Below are 18272 nucleotides of genomic sequence, written 5' to 3' on the forward strand. Positions count from 1 at the left end.
AACAAGGTGCTTGCTAACGGCAAAGCGAATACAAAACAGGGAGTGAAGAAGAGAGTTATAAATACCAGCTGCAACCATGTGACCAGTTAGGGAAACAAGGACTATAATTGTCATGAGTGTTTCCTCCTTATTTTGTTTTGAACGGGTGTGTGTGAAGCAAGTATCTTTGGTTTTTTCTCTCTCTTACTCTCTTATCATGTAACTTAAGAGGTATTTATTTTACACTGTAATATTGACGTATTGTGAATTTTATACAATAGTACTTGAATTATGGCACATCATGATGGGATCATTCAAGGACTTTACCTCCTCTTCTGGGAGGTTGTACACAGAATAGTTTTGTCATGTTAGGCAGAATAATGACCTTGTAACTGTCTTTATAAGGAGAAAAGTATGGGTGCAAAGTTGACAAGGAGTAGACTTGTGATGGTTGAGTTTATGTGTCAACTTGACAGGGCAATGGGGTACCCAGACATTTGATTAAACATCTTTCTGGGTATGCTTGTGAGGATGTTTCTAGATGAGATTAACATCTGAATCAGTAAACTGAGTAAAGCAGATTGCCTTCCCTAATGTGGGTGGGCCCCATCCAATCAGCTGAAGTTCTGAATAGAACAAAAAAAAACTGGGATCCCTGGGTGGCGCAGCAGTTTGGCACCTGCCTTTGGCCCAGGGCGCGATCCTGGAGACCCAGGATCAAATCCTACGTCGGGCTCCCGGTGCATGGAGCCTGCTTCTCCCTCTGCCTATGTCTCTGCCTCTCTCTCTCTCTGTGACTATCATAAATAAAATAAAATAAAATAAAATAAAAGAACAAAAAAAAAAAAACTGCACTCTGCTGACCCTCCAATGAGCTGAGTAATTGTTTTTTTCTCCTGCCTGCAGACTCAAACTCAAACATTGGCTCTTTCTGGGTCTTGAGCTTTCTGGCCTTCAGACTGAAACTACACCACTCCCTCCACTGGTTCTCCAGGCCTTTGGACCTAGGCTAGAACCACACCGCCAGTCCTCCTGGATTTCCACCTTGCTGACTACAGATATGGGGACTTGTCAGCCTCCATAGTCATGTGAGCTAATTCCTTAAAACAAATCTCTTCCCTATGTGAATATATGCATCCTATTGATTCTGCTGGTTTAGAAAACCCTGACAAACACAACACACACACACACACACACACACACACACACACACACTTTCAAGGGCAGTGTTATTCCAGTATCATTGCCATAGAAGGAAATGGGAAGTGGTAGCTACAGGAAGTCTGCACCTGTTTCTCCCCCAGGTAGTACTGGTTACTGTCCCTGCACCTATGATGACATATTACCCTTTAGTGCCTACTCACGTCAGGGTCCAGCTCATCCAGCTCATTTTCCAGGGTCCTGAGCTCTTCCTCCGTGAGGGCCCCAAGGATTTCATCTTCATCCAGGTCACGGTATTTTTCTAGTTCTCGTCTGTACGACATTGTCAGAGAATCTGTGCTTGTCTTCTGAGTTTCTGTGATCTACGACCTACCAAAAAGAGAAAAATCTTAGAAAGACCCTTCTCAGATTTTCTGTTTCAGAACAAATCAATGCTTGTCATTCACATGGTGGCCAAGCATATTCTATGAATTGTCAGGATTATAACTACTATAGTAGAATACTGTACTAAGTTGGAATAATTCTCCAATAAAACCATGCAAAGTAAAAAATCCTGATGGCATGTGATTGAATAAATTGTAACTGATTGTACTGGCACGACCATTAATTCCAAATAAAACAGGGGACTACAAATGGATTATAAACACTTGAAAACTATTTTATTCTTCAGGTAGCTCAAATACTTTTCTGTACAACCCTCCACCCTTCACTCCGTGCCCTGATGGGAAACAAGATTGCTGGAAGCTCTGCCAAAGCTGAGTTTATAAGAGGAAGAGTATCGACTGAACACCTGCAGGTCCTTCACCTACAACATCTTGATCAATCCTCACAAAAAAGCAGCCAGCAATAATGGCTAACTTTTCCTACCATATCCAAACCCTGTGCTAAGCACTTCATGAGGATTTTCTAATTTAACCTCTGAGGTAGGTATTTGTCATTATTCCCATTTTACGGTTGAGGACATGGAACTTGGAGAGCTTGAGTGACTCACGCGAATCGCAGTACCTCCTGGTAGGGTGTGCTACCCACCAAGGCGTGCCCGAACCACTGTATGCAATCCGATCTGCCCTAAGCCCTCTGTCCTCCTCTTGGCTAAAACTATCTGATGATATGACAAGCCCAGCTCGCACATCACCTCCTCTGTGAAGCGTCAGGGTCCCCTCACTCAGCAAAGCTCATCATGGCCCCGGTGCTGGGTCCACACCTCTCTGCTCAGTTCACATGCATCGCCCGTGGCCTCCCCATGGGCCGGGTGTCAGTTTGCTGCTTCCCCCACTCCCCAGGGCCCAGACTGTGGCCACACACACAACACGATGTTTTTTGTTTTTTTGTTTCTGAAATGAACCTAATTCCAGTCCTACCTGCCTTTGCTTATCCCATCAGATAGCCTTGAGGAGACTCTGGGCTCTTCTCTTGGAAAATGTCAGCTTGCTGCAGAAGCTGCTGGCATCTCTGTTTGAGCCTCTTCCCACCTCAGCCCTCCTTTCTGAAGCTGGCAGGCTAAAAAGTGAGGCAGCAGCTCAGGACTTCCTTAGATGCTGCGGAATGGAATACACTACTGTGTACAGAATTGGTGTTAGGGGTCAAATTGTGGCCCCTCCAATTCATATGTGGAAGTTCCAACCGCCTGGGGACTTCCGAAGCCAGTACCACCCTGCAAGTAAGAACGTGATGTTCCTGGGAAACAGAGTCATGGCAGATATTAGCTCAGTTTACATGAGGGCATGCTAGAGAAGGGTGAGCTCCCAATCCTACAGGACTGAGGTCCTTATAAAAAGTGGAAATTAGGACAGATACACACACACACACACACACACACACACACACACACACACACAGTAACACGTGTGAAGATGAGGACAGAGATCAGTGTGGTGCTTCCAACAAACCAAAGAACGCCAAAGACTGCCAGCAAACCATCAGAAGCTGTGGGAGAGGCCTGCAACAGATCCTCATGGCCCTTGGAAGGAACCTACCCTGCTGACACCTTGATCTTGGACTTTTAGCCTCCAGAGCTTTGAGACAACAAGCTTCTGTTTGTTTAGGCCACTCTGTTTATAGTATTTTTCTTATGGCAGCCCCAGCAAATGAATATAATCAGTATCTCTTCATCACAGAAGTTTGTGTTTTTAGACCCTGACGCAAGCACAAACACACACACACACACACACACACACACACACACACACAGCATGGCTCATCTGGGACATGACTGATGGTATTTTCCAGCATAGGGAGAAATGAAAGCTAGGAAAAGACAACCAAATAATCAAAAAGCTGGAATAGTTGTTAACTAAAAACAGTGCACTTAAACGTAATCAGAAAAATAAAGTTCACTCAGCTGACAGAAAAAGCCTCCATTTCAGAAAGTAGAGATATGTGTTATTAATGTAAGTTTGTGCATGTGTAGGCCTATCTGTAAGAGAAATATGACAGCTGGCCTGGTAAGAAAAGACTTGCTTTCCAAACACAGAAAACCTCAGTGCCATCCTTTTCTCTAAGAATGGCTTGGCTTGGCCTGACGTCTTCCTTTGCCCAGACCCCAAGAATGCAATGTTCAGACCATAAATGGGTCCCCCTTGATTCATTTCTATTTACTTCCAAAGAAAGCACAGCAGCTGACAATGCTCTGGTATAGATGAAAAAAAGAGAAAAAGAAAAAACAAACCTCAGTGACTGCTCTCAGAGAGTAACCTAATTTGGCTTTTCTTGAGTGGAGCCAGAGCATCTATAGCCAAGAGGGACCCTAGTGAAAGGTTCAGAGGCTTCCAGAACTAACTCACAGGGACACCTCTGAACTAGCTGCTAAACACGCTTTGGGCACTCAGTTTCGAGGTTATACAAATTTCCACAGGACTTGAGACTGCAGGGTTTCTTAAAACTTTTGATAGGCTTCCACACATTGGGCGCCTCCAGGAGAAACAGGCTACAAGCAGAATTTTCCTGGTCTTTGACCATGAAACCATGTCTCTGAGAAAATGTTCCTGGAATTGGAATCCCATGAAATCAAGTTTGGGTAACATCCTTAGCCTCATTTCTGGGTCATATGAGGGAGCCACTCAGACTCACACAAGAAGGGACTTGGGGACAGGACCCGCTGGTTCAGGTTTGGGACTTTGGGAGCTTCCCATGCTTGTTATCTTTGCCAGCTGACTCATTTCCTAGGTGATTTGCACCAAAATCCTTAGAAAAAGTGATGGACAGAGCCTGCAGAAGGGATGAGCCAAGACAAGAGAACAGAGAGTAGGAAAAGTAGCTGTGAAGGAGCGAGAGAGAAGTAGGTGGCGACTAGGGAGCTCATTGAAGGAGAGATGGGCTGGGTGGCAGGCCACCTCCAGAGACGCCACCCAGAGGCGTACCATCATGAACTTTCCCAAAGGAGTCTCTCTGTTAGTGTGCACGGGGAAGTTAATGTTATTCTTGCACAATCCAAGGTACCACTGAATCCACAAGTCCTATTTCAGAGGACTTAAAGGTGCTTTCTAATGTCAAGTGTCCTGTGAATATTATGGAGCGATAAGACCTTACATTAAATAAGCTGAGAGGAGCGGAGAGTACGTAAGGTCAGCTACGAAGCTGTCAGCTTCAAGCCATGCTCACCTACTTGGCTCCCAGAATTGGCTTCTCTAAAGTGAGACTGCCCTCCAGGGTCAGCAACATGGGGAGCTGGAGGAGGGGAAGGACAGGGTGGGAGGGAGGTGAAAGCCATGCGCATCGAGCCCATGGTAAGCTCAACTTGAAAATATGGTTTGGAAGAGATGGTGTTTTATAACTGTTAATAAAAGGCTTCCAGGGACACCTGGGTGGCTCAGTGGTTGAGTGTCTGCCTTTGGCTCAGGTCATGATCCCAGGGTCCTTCCTGGAACTGAATCTTGCATCAGGCTTCCCATGGGGAGCCTGCTTCTCCCTCTGCTTATGTCTCTGCCTCTGTGTGTGTGTGTGTGTTTCCCATGAATAAATAAATAAAATCTTTTTTAAAAAATTAAAAGGCTTCCATTTCCTAATAAAAGAGGTGCCACTGACAGACACAGGGCTGAAATTCGGAAGACTGGTTGGGGAGCTAGCTGTGGTGGGAACTACCCAGGTGGTCCTTGCTAAATTCCTCCCATCCCCTGGGGCTCCGTTTGCTCATCTGTAAAATGAGCAGAAGTGGACTGGGAAGTTCTGCTTATAACCTGTACCTCTTGGAGACATCTTTGGATCAGATGGGTGGTCTTTAAACTGCATGCAGGGAGATCTCAGGCTCTTCCAGGGCCCCTGCAGAAAGGCTGAGGGAGGGGGCTCCCCTTGCTTTTGCCTGATTTGTTTTTTTGTGGCTCTATACCAGATTTCCCTTGAAGAAAGGAGGATTTGGCTACAGAAGTAAAAAGTTGCCAATCCCCCTAAACAGTGAGGGGGTAATAGTACCTTTTCCCCCACCGAGTGTTGTGAAGGTTTAGCTGCCACAAGCAGGCCTGGGGGAGCTGGGAACCCAAGAGAGGAGGGAGGGGTAGGAAGGGGGTGATGAAGCTCAGCATGACCCCCCGAAGCACCTCTCTTACCTGCTTTATAAATTGAGTCCTGAGTAAGAGTTATGAGAAAAGTGAAAGGGCAGCTCAGTAAATTTAAAATACATTGAAAAACTTGAATCTTCCAAATCTAGCATATATATTACACTAGCAGCACATCTGGCCACCCCTGCCTCTCAATAGCAGAAGCCTTAGACCTCGGCTCAACATGAAAAAAATAGAATTTAGAAGCTTGCCAGGAAATACAACCAGGCAGGTTGGATAGTAAAAATTAGTGAGTCAAGGGCTGAGGCCATCCATCAGGAAGCTTCAGAAATGAAAGCTCTGAGGCGGGGAAGTTCTCAGAGTACCAAATGCACTTTTAAATCTTTCACGGGAAGTGGGTCCAGTCACTACAGCTAATGGCTCTTCCAGCAGCCACCCCCATGGGAAAACTCTGGAAGGAGGCGCCCAGAGCAGCATCTTGATTTATGGACTGTGTTTCCCTGAGGTCAGGAGGGGCTGAGTCACAAGTTCATATGAATATTTTCCAGTTGTACCATCTTCTTATTTCAGCCACAGTGAACATCTCGATGATGGGTGAAGAAAGGCTGATTTACAAAGTTGATTCTTTGTACCCCATCATCTTGCATCTTTGTCCTCTTTGGGAAGACATTTTGGCCAAAAGAGATTTTAGGCCATGATCCCTCGTCACTGAAGCCTGCACCTCTCTCTTCTCCTGGCTTTAGGGACACGAGAGAGCCTGAGATGCCCTCTGTTCCTCCTGAGAGAACTGCCTCCCCCCTGCCCTCCTTCATGAGGCTCCCCCGGGGGGCAGCCATGCTTTACGTCATCCTCTTGGCTGACTGGACAAAGTGGGTGCCTGGCTCAAGGGCAACGGATTGATGGGCTCGTCAATGAGCCATGAGATGGCTTGGAATTGGGTGAATGAGCTCTTATTTCTTGGCATTTGTATTAATTCCTGGGATTATCTTAACAAAGTCCCACACACTGACTTCAACAACAGAAGTTTTTGTCTCTTGGTCCTGAAGGCTAGAAATTCAAATCCGAGTGTTGGCAGGGTTGGCTCCTTCTGAAGGCTCGGTGGAGAACCTACCTGTTCGTGCCTCTCCCCTGGCTCTGCGAAGCTCACGCATCCCTAGCCTTGAGCTGGCAGTCTACTGTCCTGTACGCGTCTGTGTCCACAAGTCCCCTTAATATAAGGACACCGGTGATACCAGAGTAGGGCCTGTCCTCAGGACCTCACCTCAACTTGATCATCTGCAAAGACCCTATTTCCAAATAAGGTCGTATTCACAGGTACAAGTTTTGGAAGGGATATAATCCAATCTGTAGCAGTGCTGAACTGGGACCCAAGGAGAAAGTGAGGCAGGTGGCAGGAGAAGCTGGCAGTGAGGAGAGGAGATCATCATGAGCAGGTGGAGGCTGAGGCCACGACGGAAGAGACATTTAGGGGCGTCAGAGTCCTCAGAGGAGGGTGAATTCACGGGACTGAGAGACACATAGAGAAGCCATGTCCCCAGAAGCGCCCTGCGCCCTCGGCCCTGGATTGCTGTGGCTCTTGCTGGACTCCCATGAGCACCCCACCCTCCCGCAGCCCTTGGGAGGCTCACCCTCTCCCACACACTCCCCTCACCGCACTCAGGCACCCTGAATGAGCCCTGCTCCTGGCAGCCCGCAGGAGCAAGAGTGAGAGAGCTCAGACTCCGCATTTCTCCTTCCTTTTGCCCCCCACATCCCCCCCTCCTCAGTCTCCTGGATGGCTGGGTCATCTGTTCTCCTTGGCCCACTCGGCCCCTGGGCTCTGCTCTCTCCTCACACCTCACGCTTCGGCCGGGCCTTCTCATCTCCCGTGTGGGTACAGTGACCAGTGATAAGCTGATGCCTCTCAGCCAGTCTCTCCAGCCCCGGCTCCTGAGACCCCCAGGCTTGCCCTGGGCCCCGCCTGCCCCCCCACCCTCCCCTCACCTGGGTGATGCACCTGAGCAGGCTCCCACACCAGGCCCCACACCTGGAGCCAGCCTGCGCTCTCTGTTCCCACTCCCGTCGCTCTGGCCAGTCCCCACGCCCCTCAGTCCTCTCTCTCTTTCTCTTATTTTTTGAACATCAGGGGCTTTTTTGACATAGTGACAAAATGCACATAACATAAAATTGACCATTTTAACCTTTTTAAGTAAACAGTTCGGTGTCATTCAGCACAGCCACACTGTGCAGCCATCACCGCTGCACTGGACAGCACTTGTTCATCTCGTCGGACTGACACTGTCCCCATCAAGCACTAACTCCCCGTCCTGCCCTCCCGTCCTCCCCAGCCCCTGGCAGCTGCCATCTATGTCTGTCCCTATGAATGAGATTACTCTAGGTACCTCATCTAAATGGAATCCTACCCTACTGTCCTTTTGTGACTAGAGGCCTATCTCTCTCACGTCCTTTTTATCTGTTCCTCTTCTCCCTTTCCACGGGGCTTGACTTTTTAAAATCTACGTTACCACAACAGCCCCCCAACAGCTCCCTCAGTTCTCCCTGCCTCAGTTCCCCTGCCTCCCTGCCTTCCAGTTCTAAGACTCCACTCAGCCTTGAAACGATCTTCATGAAAATCAGTTCTGATGCTGCTCCTGAACTGAAAGCCCCCTTCGAAGGTGTCATTGTGACACAGAGCAAATTCCTCGGCCTGGGGTTTGAGGCCAACGGAGAGCCGGTGGCTTCTGGGCCTCCGCAGCTTCTGATCCAGTCCAGACCTTCTGGCTGTGCCAGCCCACTGGCCCCGGCCAGCCCTGACATTTCAGTCCTCCCACCTGTCCTCTCAGCCTGCAGTGCCCTCTTCCCACCTCCAAGCCTTCTGAAGTCCTGCTAAGTCCTGGAGGCACAGCCCCTCCAGAGAGTGAAACATCCTGATCTCTCTCTCTCTTGCTCTCTCTCTTTTTAAGATTTTATTTACTTATTCATGGGAGACACAGAGAGAGAGGCAGAGACATAGGCCTCCCCTTGGGGAACCTGATGCAGGATTCCATCCTGGGACCTGGGATCACAACCTGAGCGGGAGGCAAGTGCTCAACCGCTGAGCCACCCAGGTGCCCCCCAACCTCCTTACTGGAGAGGCTGGCCTCTCCCTCACAACCTCCAGGGAGCCAGGAAGCAGTGCTGCCACCTAGAGAAGACTGTGCTCCCACGCCCCTCAGCACCCCGTTGTCCTCTCTGCCAGCTGACCAGCTCCGCATCTCAGTGTGCAGCCCCGGGGCCTAGCGCAAAGTGAGGGCTCCCTCCCCACAGCTTAGTCAGGGCTGCAGGCCCAGGGAGTGGGGCGGAAGACTGAATTCCCATGCAGGCCAGTGACCCCCAAGGGGAGACAGTCCACCAACCCTGGGTTGGTCAGGGCTAGGGGCTGCCAAGTAGGGTGCGGAAGGGGTAGACAAGCAGGGACTGGACGTCTTGGGGAGCTTAATTTCCTCAATGCTTAGGTTTTAGAACAGGGTCATTGAAGAGGACGCAAGAATCCTTACCAGCAACCACGCAGTGCAGAGACCTTAGCAGCCTATAAGCCTCGACCACCTGCCTGGTCCCTGCAGCGCACCGAGTGTGCCTGAGGGCCTGCTGTCACCTGTGATGAGATCCAGCCAGAGAGCAGGTGACCGGGCCGAGCTTCCCAGCCACTTAGGCCCACATGCCCTGCCATCCTGCTTCCCCAGGGAGCCCTCAGCTGACGCCTAGCCCCTTCCCAGCCCTGGGAAAGATCTCCCCGGCGGGACTGGCTGCCAAATTGGCCGGGTCTGGGTCCACTGTAAAATAAGACCATAAGTTCCTCTGTTCAAAATCAGGAAAAAAGAGCCATTCAAGGCACCAAGATATAAAGTTTCGCCTTTTCCCTCACGGTCTTGCTCTTGATGTGTCATAGTGTTTTCTTATCGTTTACTGTCTCAATCACACAGGTGCCATGTGCTACGACACAAAGCATGCACGCCAAATCCACTCGCTGCCACTTTCCTCCCCCTGCCCTGATGGGGGCCAGATGGTCGAGCCAGGCATCTCCCCTTCACACAAGGGGGCCACTGCCCCAACACACAGAAATGGGCCATCAGACGGTATCAGGATCTCGGTGCTGGACTGGGTTGGACGAATGCTTGCCCTGCAGAATGTACCAGAGATCCCCAGTGGTAGATGCGGGGAGGCTGGCAGGAAATAGGGGCACCAGCAGGTGAGGCAGCTGGGGTCTGAGAACCCGCCCCCAGGAAGCAGAGCGGCAGCAGAAGGTGCGACATCATATGGGCAGACACTCTAAGCCCTGGTGCATGCTCCGTTGGCCACGGGACTTCACTTAAAAATACAAATCCAAAGAAAAAATTAAGAATTTCAAGAGAGTAACTGCAGAGCATTCACCCAAACCCAGCGTTCTGCTGAGAGTACGGTTCTATGCAACTGTGTCACCTACAACCTGTCCCCAGCTCTCTCCCTAGGACATAGACCCTGAAGGCCCCAGGGCCAGACTCAGCCCTGTCTCCCCTCAGATGGTCCTTGTCCCTTCTCCTTAGTATCTTCCAACCCATTAGCATCTCCAGTCCCTGTGGTCTACGGGAAGCAGGGCCCACTGTGCAATGGCAGAAAGAGCACTGGGATGGGAGTCAGAGGATCTGATTACAAGTCCTGTTGGTTGAGGACTTGCTGTGCAAGTTGGGCACATTGCTAGATCTCTCTGGATCTCAGTTTCTCCAACCCAATTCATTGGGTATTTACTGACAACCTACTATGTGCAGGGCATGGTGGGACTTTGTGGCACAGACAGAAATTAAGACATTTCCTGGCCCTCAGGAAGCTTATAATTAAGTTGGAAGAATAACACTCATATAGAGATCCTTGGGGTAGCGTCACACACATGGTGTCTTTCCCATGTACCCCCACCAGGGTGTACAGCTAGGCCATGAGCCCTACTTTATACATGAGGCCTCGTCTCCGGTCAGCCTGTAGAAAGGCAGAGCTTGGACTAGGGATCACACAGATCTGGCCCCTGCTGGGCTCTGTCTGGCTGGGCAGCCTTGGTCATGTCACACAGTACCTCTGACATTTATGGAGTTGTTTTTGTTTTTTTTTTTAAGATTTTATTTATGTATTCATGAGAAACAGAGAGAGAGAGAGAGAGAGAGAGAGGGAAGGAGGGAGAGACACAGGCAGAGGGAGAAGCAGGCTCCATGCAGGGAGCCCAATGTGGGACTTAATTCCGGGTCTCCAGGATCAGGCCCTGGGCTGAAGGCAGTGCCAAACCACTGAGCCACCGGGGCTGCTCTGTGGAGTTGTTTTTAAAGTGAGGGTGCAGCATTCACCCCTCAAGGGATGCCATACGAAGGGAATGAGATAAAGGTAATATAGTTTAGATTGCTGGTTTCCTTCCCCTTTTCTCAGTCCCACAACACTTGAGACCAAATAAGCCAACCCTATGAGCATGAGACGGGTGGACATAGCTAAGCAGCCATGAGAAAGATTTAGGGGTTCTCAAGTGACTATTGACCTAATGTCAGTTGATGGCATGAGGCATGGGCCCCCAAGGTCATGGTGGGATCTCAGCTGCTTTAATCAAAGTACAGTGGCTGAAGCAAGACAGTGTTGGTCTTGCTTGGCTTCCTCTGGAGCTTAGCTCTGGGCCACCACTCTTTCATTAGTAGGGGTGACTTTTTTCTTTCTTAATAAGGCATTGGTTTTATATATAGTCAAGTGTGCAAGTCTTGAGGGTACAGCTTCCTGAATTTTCCATGTCCATACCTATGTAAACACCACTCAGATGAAGACATGAGACATTTCCAGGCCACCAGAATGCTCTTATACTTCCTCCCAGTCCATCTCCCTCAAATATAGCTACTATTCTGACCTTAAAACCCAGATTGGCTTTAACTGTTTTTTGAACATCATATAAATGCAAACATTCTCATGTCTGGCTTCTTTCATGCAGCATCACATCTGTGAGATTCATCCGTGTTGCATGTTAGCAACAGCTCATTCTTCTTCACCGATGTGTAGTATTCCATTAAATGAATTAGACCATAATTTATTTAGTTACCCTGCTAGTAACAAACACTTGAGTTATTTCTAGTATTTGGTAATTATAAATAGGGTTATGAATATCTTGTGGTAGAAACAATGGCTTATTTCTCTTGGGTACATACCTGGAGTCAAATTGCTGGCTCAGAGTAAGTACACATTGAGTTTCAGTAGATGCTATCAAACGCTTTCCCAAAGTAACGGCACAATTTTACATTTCCACCAGTGATGATGAGTGTTCCAGTTGCTCTGCACCCTGTCCACTCTTGCTATGGTCAGTACTTTTCATTTTAGCCTTAGCCATGATGGCGGGTGGGTGGTGGTATCTCCTTGTGCATTTCCCTGCTCACTGATGATGCTGAGTATATTTCATATGACTATTGACCATGTGGGTGACCTCTTCTGTGAATTGGACCTTTTCTCATGAGCGGTGCTGAGTCCAGAGAAGGATGGCAGGACCATATGAAGAACAGCTGAAGGACCAGGGGAGACATGGTCACACTCTTTAAACCCGTAATGCGCTGACCCTGGGAAGGAGGAACAGATGTGTTCTGTGGCTCCCCAGCGGGCAGAAGACATAGATTACCAGGACATGGATTTACAATCTGTGCAAGAAACTTTCTAACAGTAAAAAAAAAAAAAAGGCCTGAGATGCACTGGGCTGATTCAGGAGGTAGTGGGGAGGGGTTACCAAAGGCATGTGAGCGGGGATGACAGAGTCCCACATGAGGCCTTCCAGAGACAGTTGATATCTCCGCTGATGGTGGTGGTTGTTGGGGAGTTGAAAGATGAGATTTAAGGCTTGGTTCTATTAGGAAAGATGTTTGGGGCCACTGAGTGGGGAGGATGGGGACTTAGAGACCAGTTATCTTAAAAGACTTGTTTTTTTGGCCTGTTTGCTTTTATTTTCCCCAGCTGATCTCATTCTCTTAGTCATGTGGGAAAACACCTGCTGAAAAAGCAGGGAAACTAAACACAGTGTTTGACTCTGTCTCCTTCTGCAGTTGCTATGAGCCCCATCCCACGACATAGGAATCTCAAAGGTCTACATGTCCGTCAAAATTGTCCAATGGTTTAAATTAGGAAGGCCGTGTGTGTGTGTGTGTGTGCATGCACCAGTGTGTATTTTCATTTCTCATCTCCTGAGGTCATCACAGTGTCTGAGTCACCGCACGAATCACTATAAGCAACAGGGTTCCAGGAAAGGGCTCGGAAACCATCTCCCAACCCTAGCTGGCCTGCGAACCAGGCCATCGTCTGCTCTGTGGCTCCTTCTCCTCTCTTCCCTGCAACTCCCCTCGTTCAAGCCAATAGGAGTTGTCACCAGGCCCAGACTCTTCTACACCATCTTTCTCCCAGCTGAAAAGGCTTCTAGCAAGCCAAGTATCTTAATACAAATGGTAGAGGCCATCAGAGTTCTACCATCAGAAGCATCGTCTTACTGTACCCCTCTGTCTGCAAGACTGAAAGCCACTTGGGAGCAAGCACCTCTCTCTCCCCCATGATCCCACACAAAGCTGGCACCCCTCAAGTGCTGAGGGCAGGTTTGCTAAGTAAATGAGTGAATGCCTAGCATTATTACTGGCTTTGACGGTCATAAATCAAAAGAATAAAAGTTGGTTTGTAGAAAAGCATGTGGACTTCATTCCTCTTCTCATTCTCCATTTTACAAACACAACTTGTCACCTTGCCTCTCAGCAGGCATTAGCATAACATTCGGTTTATGAAGCTCACCTTTGTATTTTCTGAAAAACCAATATGAAAATTATCATGAACAATGACAAAGGCAAATGGCAAATGGGGGAAAAATATCTGCTGCCCATTGAACAAAGGGCTAATTCATTTAATAGACAAGAGTCCTACCAAAAAGCCAAGGCAAACCAAACAACAACAACAACAACAACAGCAAAACCAATCCAGTGAAAATATAGAAAGAGGAAAGGAACAGGCAATTCACCTAAAAAAAAAAAAAAAAAAGGCCAAAAAGCCTATGAGTAGATAATGATGCTCACTCATAACTATGGAAAGGTAAATTAAGAAATGAGCCATTGTCTCTCATCCAACACACTGACAAAGATGCAAAAGCCTGAGAATTCCCAGTGTTCACATGTTGTGGGGGAGACCGGTGCTGTCACATAGAAGAGAAGCTCACATGGGTTTACCTTCGTTCAGGCAAATTAAGCCATATCTACCCAATTGCACACGCCCTTTGACTCAGCAATTCTACTTCCAGGAATTCATCTTATTCACTTAGTCACCGAATTGTACAAAGATATATGTACAAATCATCTGATTATATTAGCAAAAAATGGGAGCCACATCAAAGCTCATCCATAGGACACTGTGTATGTAAATTCTAATGCAGACATAGAGTGCTATTAACCTCATCTTTGGGGCGTTATGCCCAGTATGTCACTGTACCTTATAATAGCAAGCGCTATTCTGTACATACTGTCTAATGGGCATGGTAATACACTATACAGATTATTTCACATAATCTAAATAACTCTATGAAGTAGGTACATTTTTAAAAAAAAGATTTATTTATTCATGAGAGACATAGAGAAAGAGGCAGAGACACAGAAGGAAGAGCAGGCTTCCTACAGGGAGCTGATGTGGGACTCGATCCCAGGACCCCAGGATCATGACCCAAGCCAAAGGTAGACGCTCCACCGCTGAGCCGCCCAGGTGTCCCGAAGTAGGTACTTTTTAATTCCCGTTTTACAGATGCAGAACCTGAACCACAGTAATCCGCCTGTATTAGCTTCCTAGGGCTGCCGCAGCCAATCACCACAAACTGGATGGCTTAAAGTTACTCTGTTGCAACTCAAGAGTGTTCAAAAACGGAATAAAAATGTCAGCAAGGTTGGTTCCTTTTGGAGCCTCGGTGGGAAAGTCTGTTGTCCCGTGCCTCTGTCCTAGCTCCTGGCGATGCCAGTACTCCATGGCATTTCTTGGCTTGCACCTGCATCGCTGACTCTGTCATCACAGGCCCTTCTACCCTGTGTGTGGCCACTCCTCTTCTTATAAAGACGCCAGTCATCAGATTTGAAGCCCAACCCAATCCAGGGAGACCTCATCCTAACTAATTACACCTGCAGGGACCCTATTTCCAAATAAGGTCACATTCTGAGGTTCCAGGTGGACATGATTTTGGGGGGATGCTATGTAACTTAATACAGTGACAAAGATCACAAAGCTAGTAAGTACTAGAGCTGAAGTTTGAATCCAGACAAGGTCCCATCTGACTGTACGCATCACCACAACGCCGGGCTGCCTTCTCATCATCGCTTACGCTGTGTGACGCCAACCACATCCCACCCAGGTGCAGTCTTACATAGTGCCATGTGATAACTAATTTAGTCCCAATTTATAGATGGTGAAACAGATCCCCACAACAACTCCATTTTATAGAAAGAGAAATTGAGGCATGGAGAGTTTAAAATGACCTGAATTTACACAGTTAGTCACAGGCAGACATTTGATTTGAACCCAGAGAGGTGGTCTCAGAGTCCGTGTTCTTAAGCCCTATGCTAAACTGCCTTCCACCTCATGTTCACCATCGTGATGTACACTCTAAAAATCAGGGCTCAGAAAACACCTCGCTCTCCTGAAAATTGGTGATCTTTTCATCAGACACCAACTATCCCCCAGTGCATCTTGTGCCCTTGCCCCTTGGCTGTCATGATTCATCCCAGAGCTGACTTGGGTGTCCAAAAACAGTTGCCATCTCAGCCAACACGCTGGCCTGATTTCCTCTCTTCATTCTGTGGTGGGTGTTCTTACCCTGGGCTTTGAGTGGCCTCCAGGGGGACCCACCCACCCGCTGAAGTGACATGCGAACTGTCATGCAGAGGTACATTCATTTTTCTCCAGAAAAAGTTAAGAGCATGGCCCTTAGCTCCCACCAGATTCTCAGGGTTTCATAATTCTGGTTTTCAAGCTTGCTGCCCTGTCTTTTTAAAACTTCTGTTCTTACCAGTTCTGTTGCCTGTTCAGGTTTATTTTAAGTGATCTCACACCCTTTTAATATTGTAAATGGAATGCAGTATAAAAAACATAAACAAATGCATACAACGTTGTCTTCTGATCTGACTTATAAATCTCTCTGGATTTGCCAGGAGGAAGTCCCTCTTTGGCACCCCCCTCACCCTTGTCTTCTGAGTGGTTTCTGAGGGGGGCACCTGGGCCCCTCGCAGCCACTGGGAGCACTCATCCCGTGCTCATAGATGCCATGCTTGGAAGCAGTGTGCCCTGAAAAGGTGATAGGACACAATAGTCTGAAGAGAGGTTTTAGGTTGGCCAGGAACTGGGGAGTTGGGCTTAAAAGACCCATCTGGGCCTAAATTTCTCCAGAATGCAAAGGAGAAGGAAGGAAGGGTACAGAAGATGGAAATTACCCACTGCTGCTCAGCCTGACCCTTCCAGCAACAGGCCGTTTCTGGGGTCTTGCCCTCACCCGCGTGTTGCAGCCACAGGCCCCTCCCCACAATCATGTGTCCCATCACCAGGGTCCCTGCCACCTGCCTGTTCTGTTCCTCCCGCTGCCTCCCCCACATGCCTCCCCCACCACCTGCCCCATCAGGCTCTTTCTGGGAGCCCTGCATGTGCTCCATTAACGACAAAAAAAACAAAAACAAAAAACAACAACCCAACCAGAAAGAGCCCTGGATTTGAGTCAGGGCTTAAATGAATTCATTTATAGATTTTAATAAAAACGACGTCTTAATGCAATGGCCAAGGGGAGACTTTGAGATAACTAGCACTCACCTCGGTGCTCAGAGTGTGGTAGTCTGTGTATGCAGGACGAGCCTCACATTATGAGGTGTTTATTAGAGCTTCTTAGGAAATTAAGCCTATTGCTTAATAAAATGATTAGAGCTTATTAGGCACCAGGAGCGTATTAGAAATTCAGAATCTCAGAACAGCTCCCAGGCCTACTGGGCTAGAGTCTGCATTTTAGTAAGATCCCAAATGATTCAAATGCCAGAGAAGCCCTAGTATAGAACACAAGGGCTCTCACTCCTCAAGTTGCCCAAACCCTGGAGAGCACTTTGGTTTTTCTGGACTACATGCTCTAGTTGGATGATCTGGAATGATTCCTATTTGGGTTCACTGTCCTCTATCAACAAAAGAGGGTTAATAATACCTGCCCGTCCCCTTCTCCCCTTACAGGATTCCCGAGTTTCAAATGAGATCATGGATTCATTCTATTTACTGGGATGGGGCTGACGGGGTTACAGAGTCAGGGGGAGCAGAGTGGGCGTGGTTTCTCCCCTCATGGAATCAATGGTCCGGTGGGAAAACATGCTGTAGATACTGGCTGATGTCTTGTGATTGTCGTGGCTGTCACTGGGCTTTCGTCTGCATACCCTTTTCCTCACTCATTCACTCATCCAATGGTCATTTATCACCGCATAAAGTACTTGCACTGTGCCAAGCTCTGAGCTCTGACCTGGAATACTGGGGAAGCAGAAATAAATAAGCCATAAAGTGTCCTCACGGAGCTGTCAGTCCAGTCAGAGATAAGGATGTAACAGATGATCCCGTTAGGAACACACTGCGGCTGGTGCTCTGAGGTCCATTTGGGGGCCGAGAGAGCACAGGTAAGGCAATGAGGGGCTTTGCTTTAAAGGATTCGCCTTGTTAGGAGGGGAGAGAACAGCATTCCAGGCAGAAGGAAGAGCAGGGCCAAAGACAGGAAGCCATCAAGGCATACAGGCTTGTACCATGGCCAGAAGGTAAGGAGAATCTGCGAGAGGGCCAAGAGATGGTTTTGGAGAAGTTGCTTGGGGCTGCGTCTTTCTTTGATGGTCCTGGGTTCAATGCTAAGGATCTGGTAGGAAATGGGGAGCCTCTGAAGGGAGAAGGATAAAAGGGTCAGAGCTACATTTCATAAAGATCTTTTAACAGAGGCATAGAAGAAGAAAAGATTTGGTGCAGAGAGATTTTACAAGCCCCTGGTAGTAGCTCAAGGAGGAGACGGCAAGTACTTGATTGGGGTCATGACTGTGGAGATAGAAATGAACAGAAGGACTATTCTGGAAGGTAGAATTGATAGGACTCTTGACCAAATAAATGAGGTGGTGAAGGAAAGGGAGGTCTCTGGCTTGGTGCCTGGGTGGATGATGTTAACCAAGATGGGGGACACTGGAGGAAGAGTGGGTGACGAGCCTGAGTCAGGCCTGTTGGGTGTGAAGTGCCTTTGGGAGGCCCCATTGGCTGTGTCTGATTGGCAGGAGTCATAGATGCCTGGAGCTGAGAGCAGCTCAGGCGGGACATACGAATTTGGGAGTTGGGAGTTTATAGCTGGTGGCTGGAGCCCTGGGGGTGAATGGGACGCGGATGCGGAGTGGAAAGAGAATAGGGTTGAGAGTGTCACTGACATTTAAGAGAGGAGAAGAGGTGAGTCCATGAAGGAGACTGAGTGAGGCCAAGAGGCATTTGCTGCTTCTCTCAGTTCCCAGGGACATGGAGGGTGAACACCCCAGTGGCCACAACTCATCACCCAACAGAATCATCTCCAGGAAGGGCCCTGGGGTCACCACCCAGAAGCCCCAGGGTGAGCAGTCTCTCACTCCGGCTACGGACCCTGAGAAG

General features: G+C 48.3%; 1 protein-coding gene across 4 annotated transcripts in view; it reads right to left on the reverse strand.

Moving 5' to 3' along the window:
- The window catches only part of TMOD1 (tropomodulin 1), an 82466-nt gene that overhangs the window by 60134 nt on the left and 4060 nt on the right, over positions 1 to 18272 (reverse strand). For 3 of the 4 annotated variants that reach the window (XM_072727879.1, XM_072727881.1, XM_072727878.1), the window contains exon 2: positions 1344 to 1509. In XM_072727879.1, the coding sequence (XP_072583980.1) occupies positions 1344 to 1463 (120 nt within the window). In that variant the 5' untranslated portion in view covers positions 1464 to 1509. Of the gene's footprint in view, positions 1 to 1343; positions 1510 to 11797; positions 12200 to 18272 lie in introns of those variants that run through there. The other variant, XM_072727880.1, reaches the window with a different exon arrangement.

The sequence above is a fragment of the Vulpes vulpes genome, chromosome 12 (assembly GCF_048418805.1).
Source record: "Vulpes vulpes isolate BD-2025 chromosome 12, VulVul3, whole genome shotgun sequence".
NCBI lineage: Eukaryota > Metazoa > Chordata > Mammalia > Carnivora > Canidae > Vulpes > Vulpes vulpes.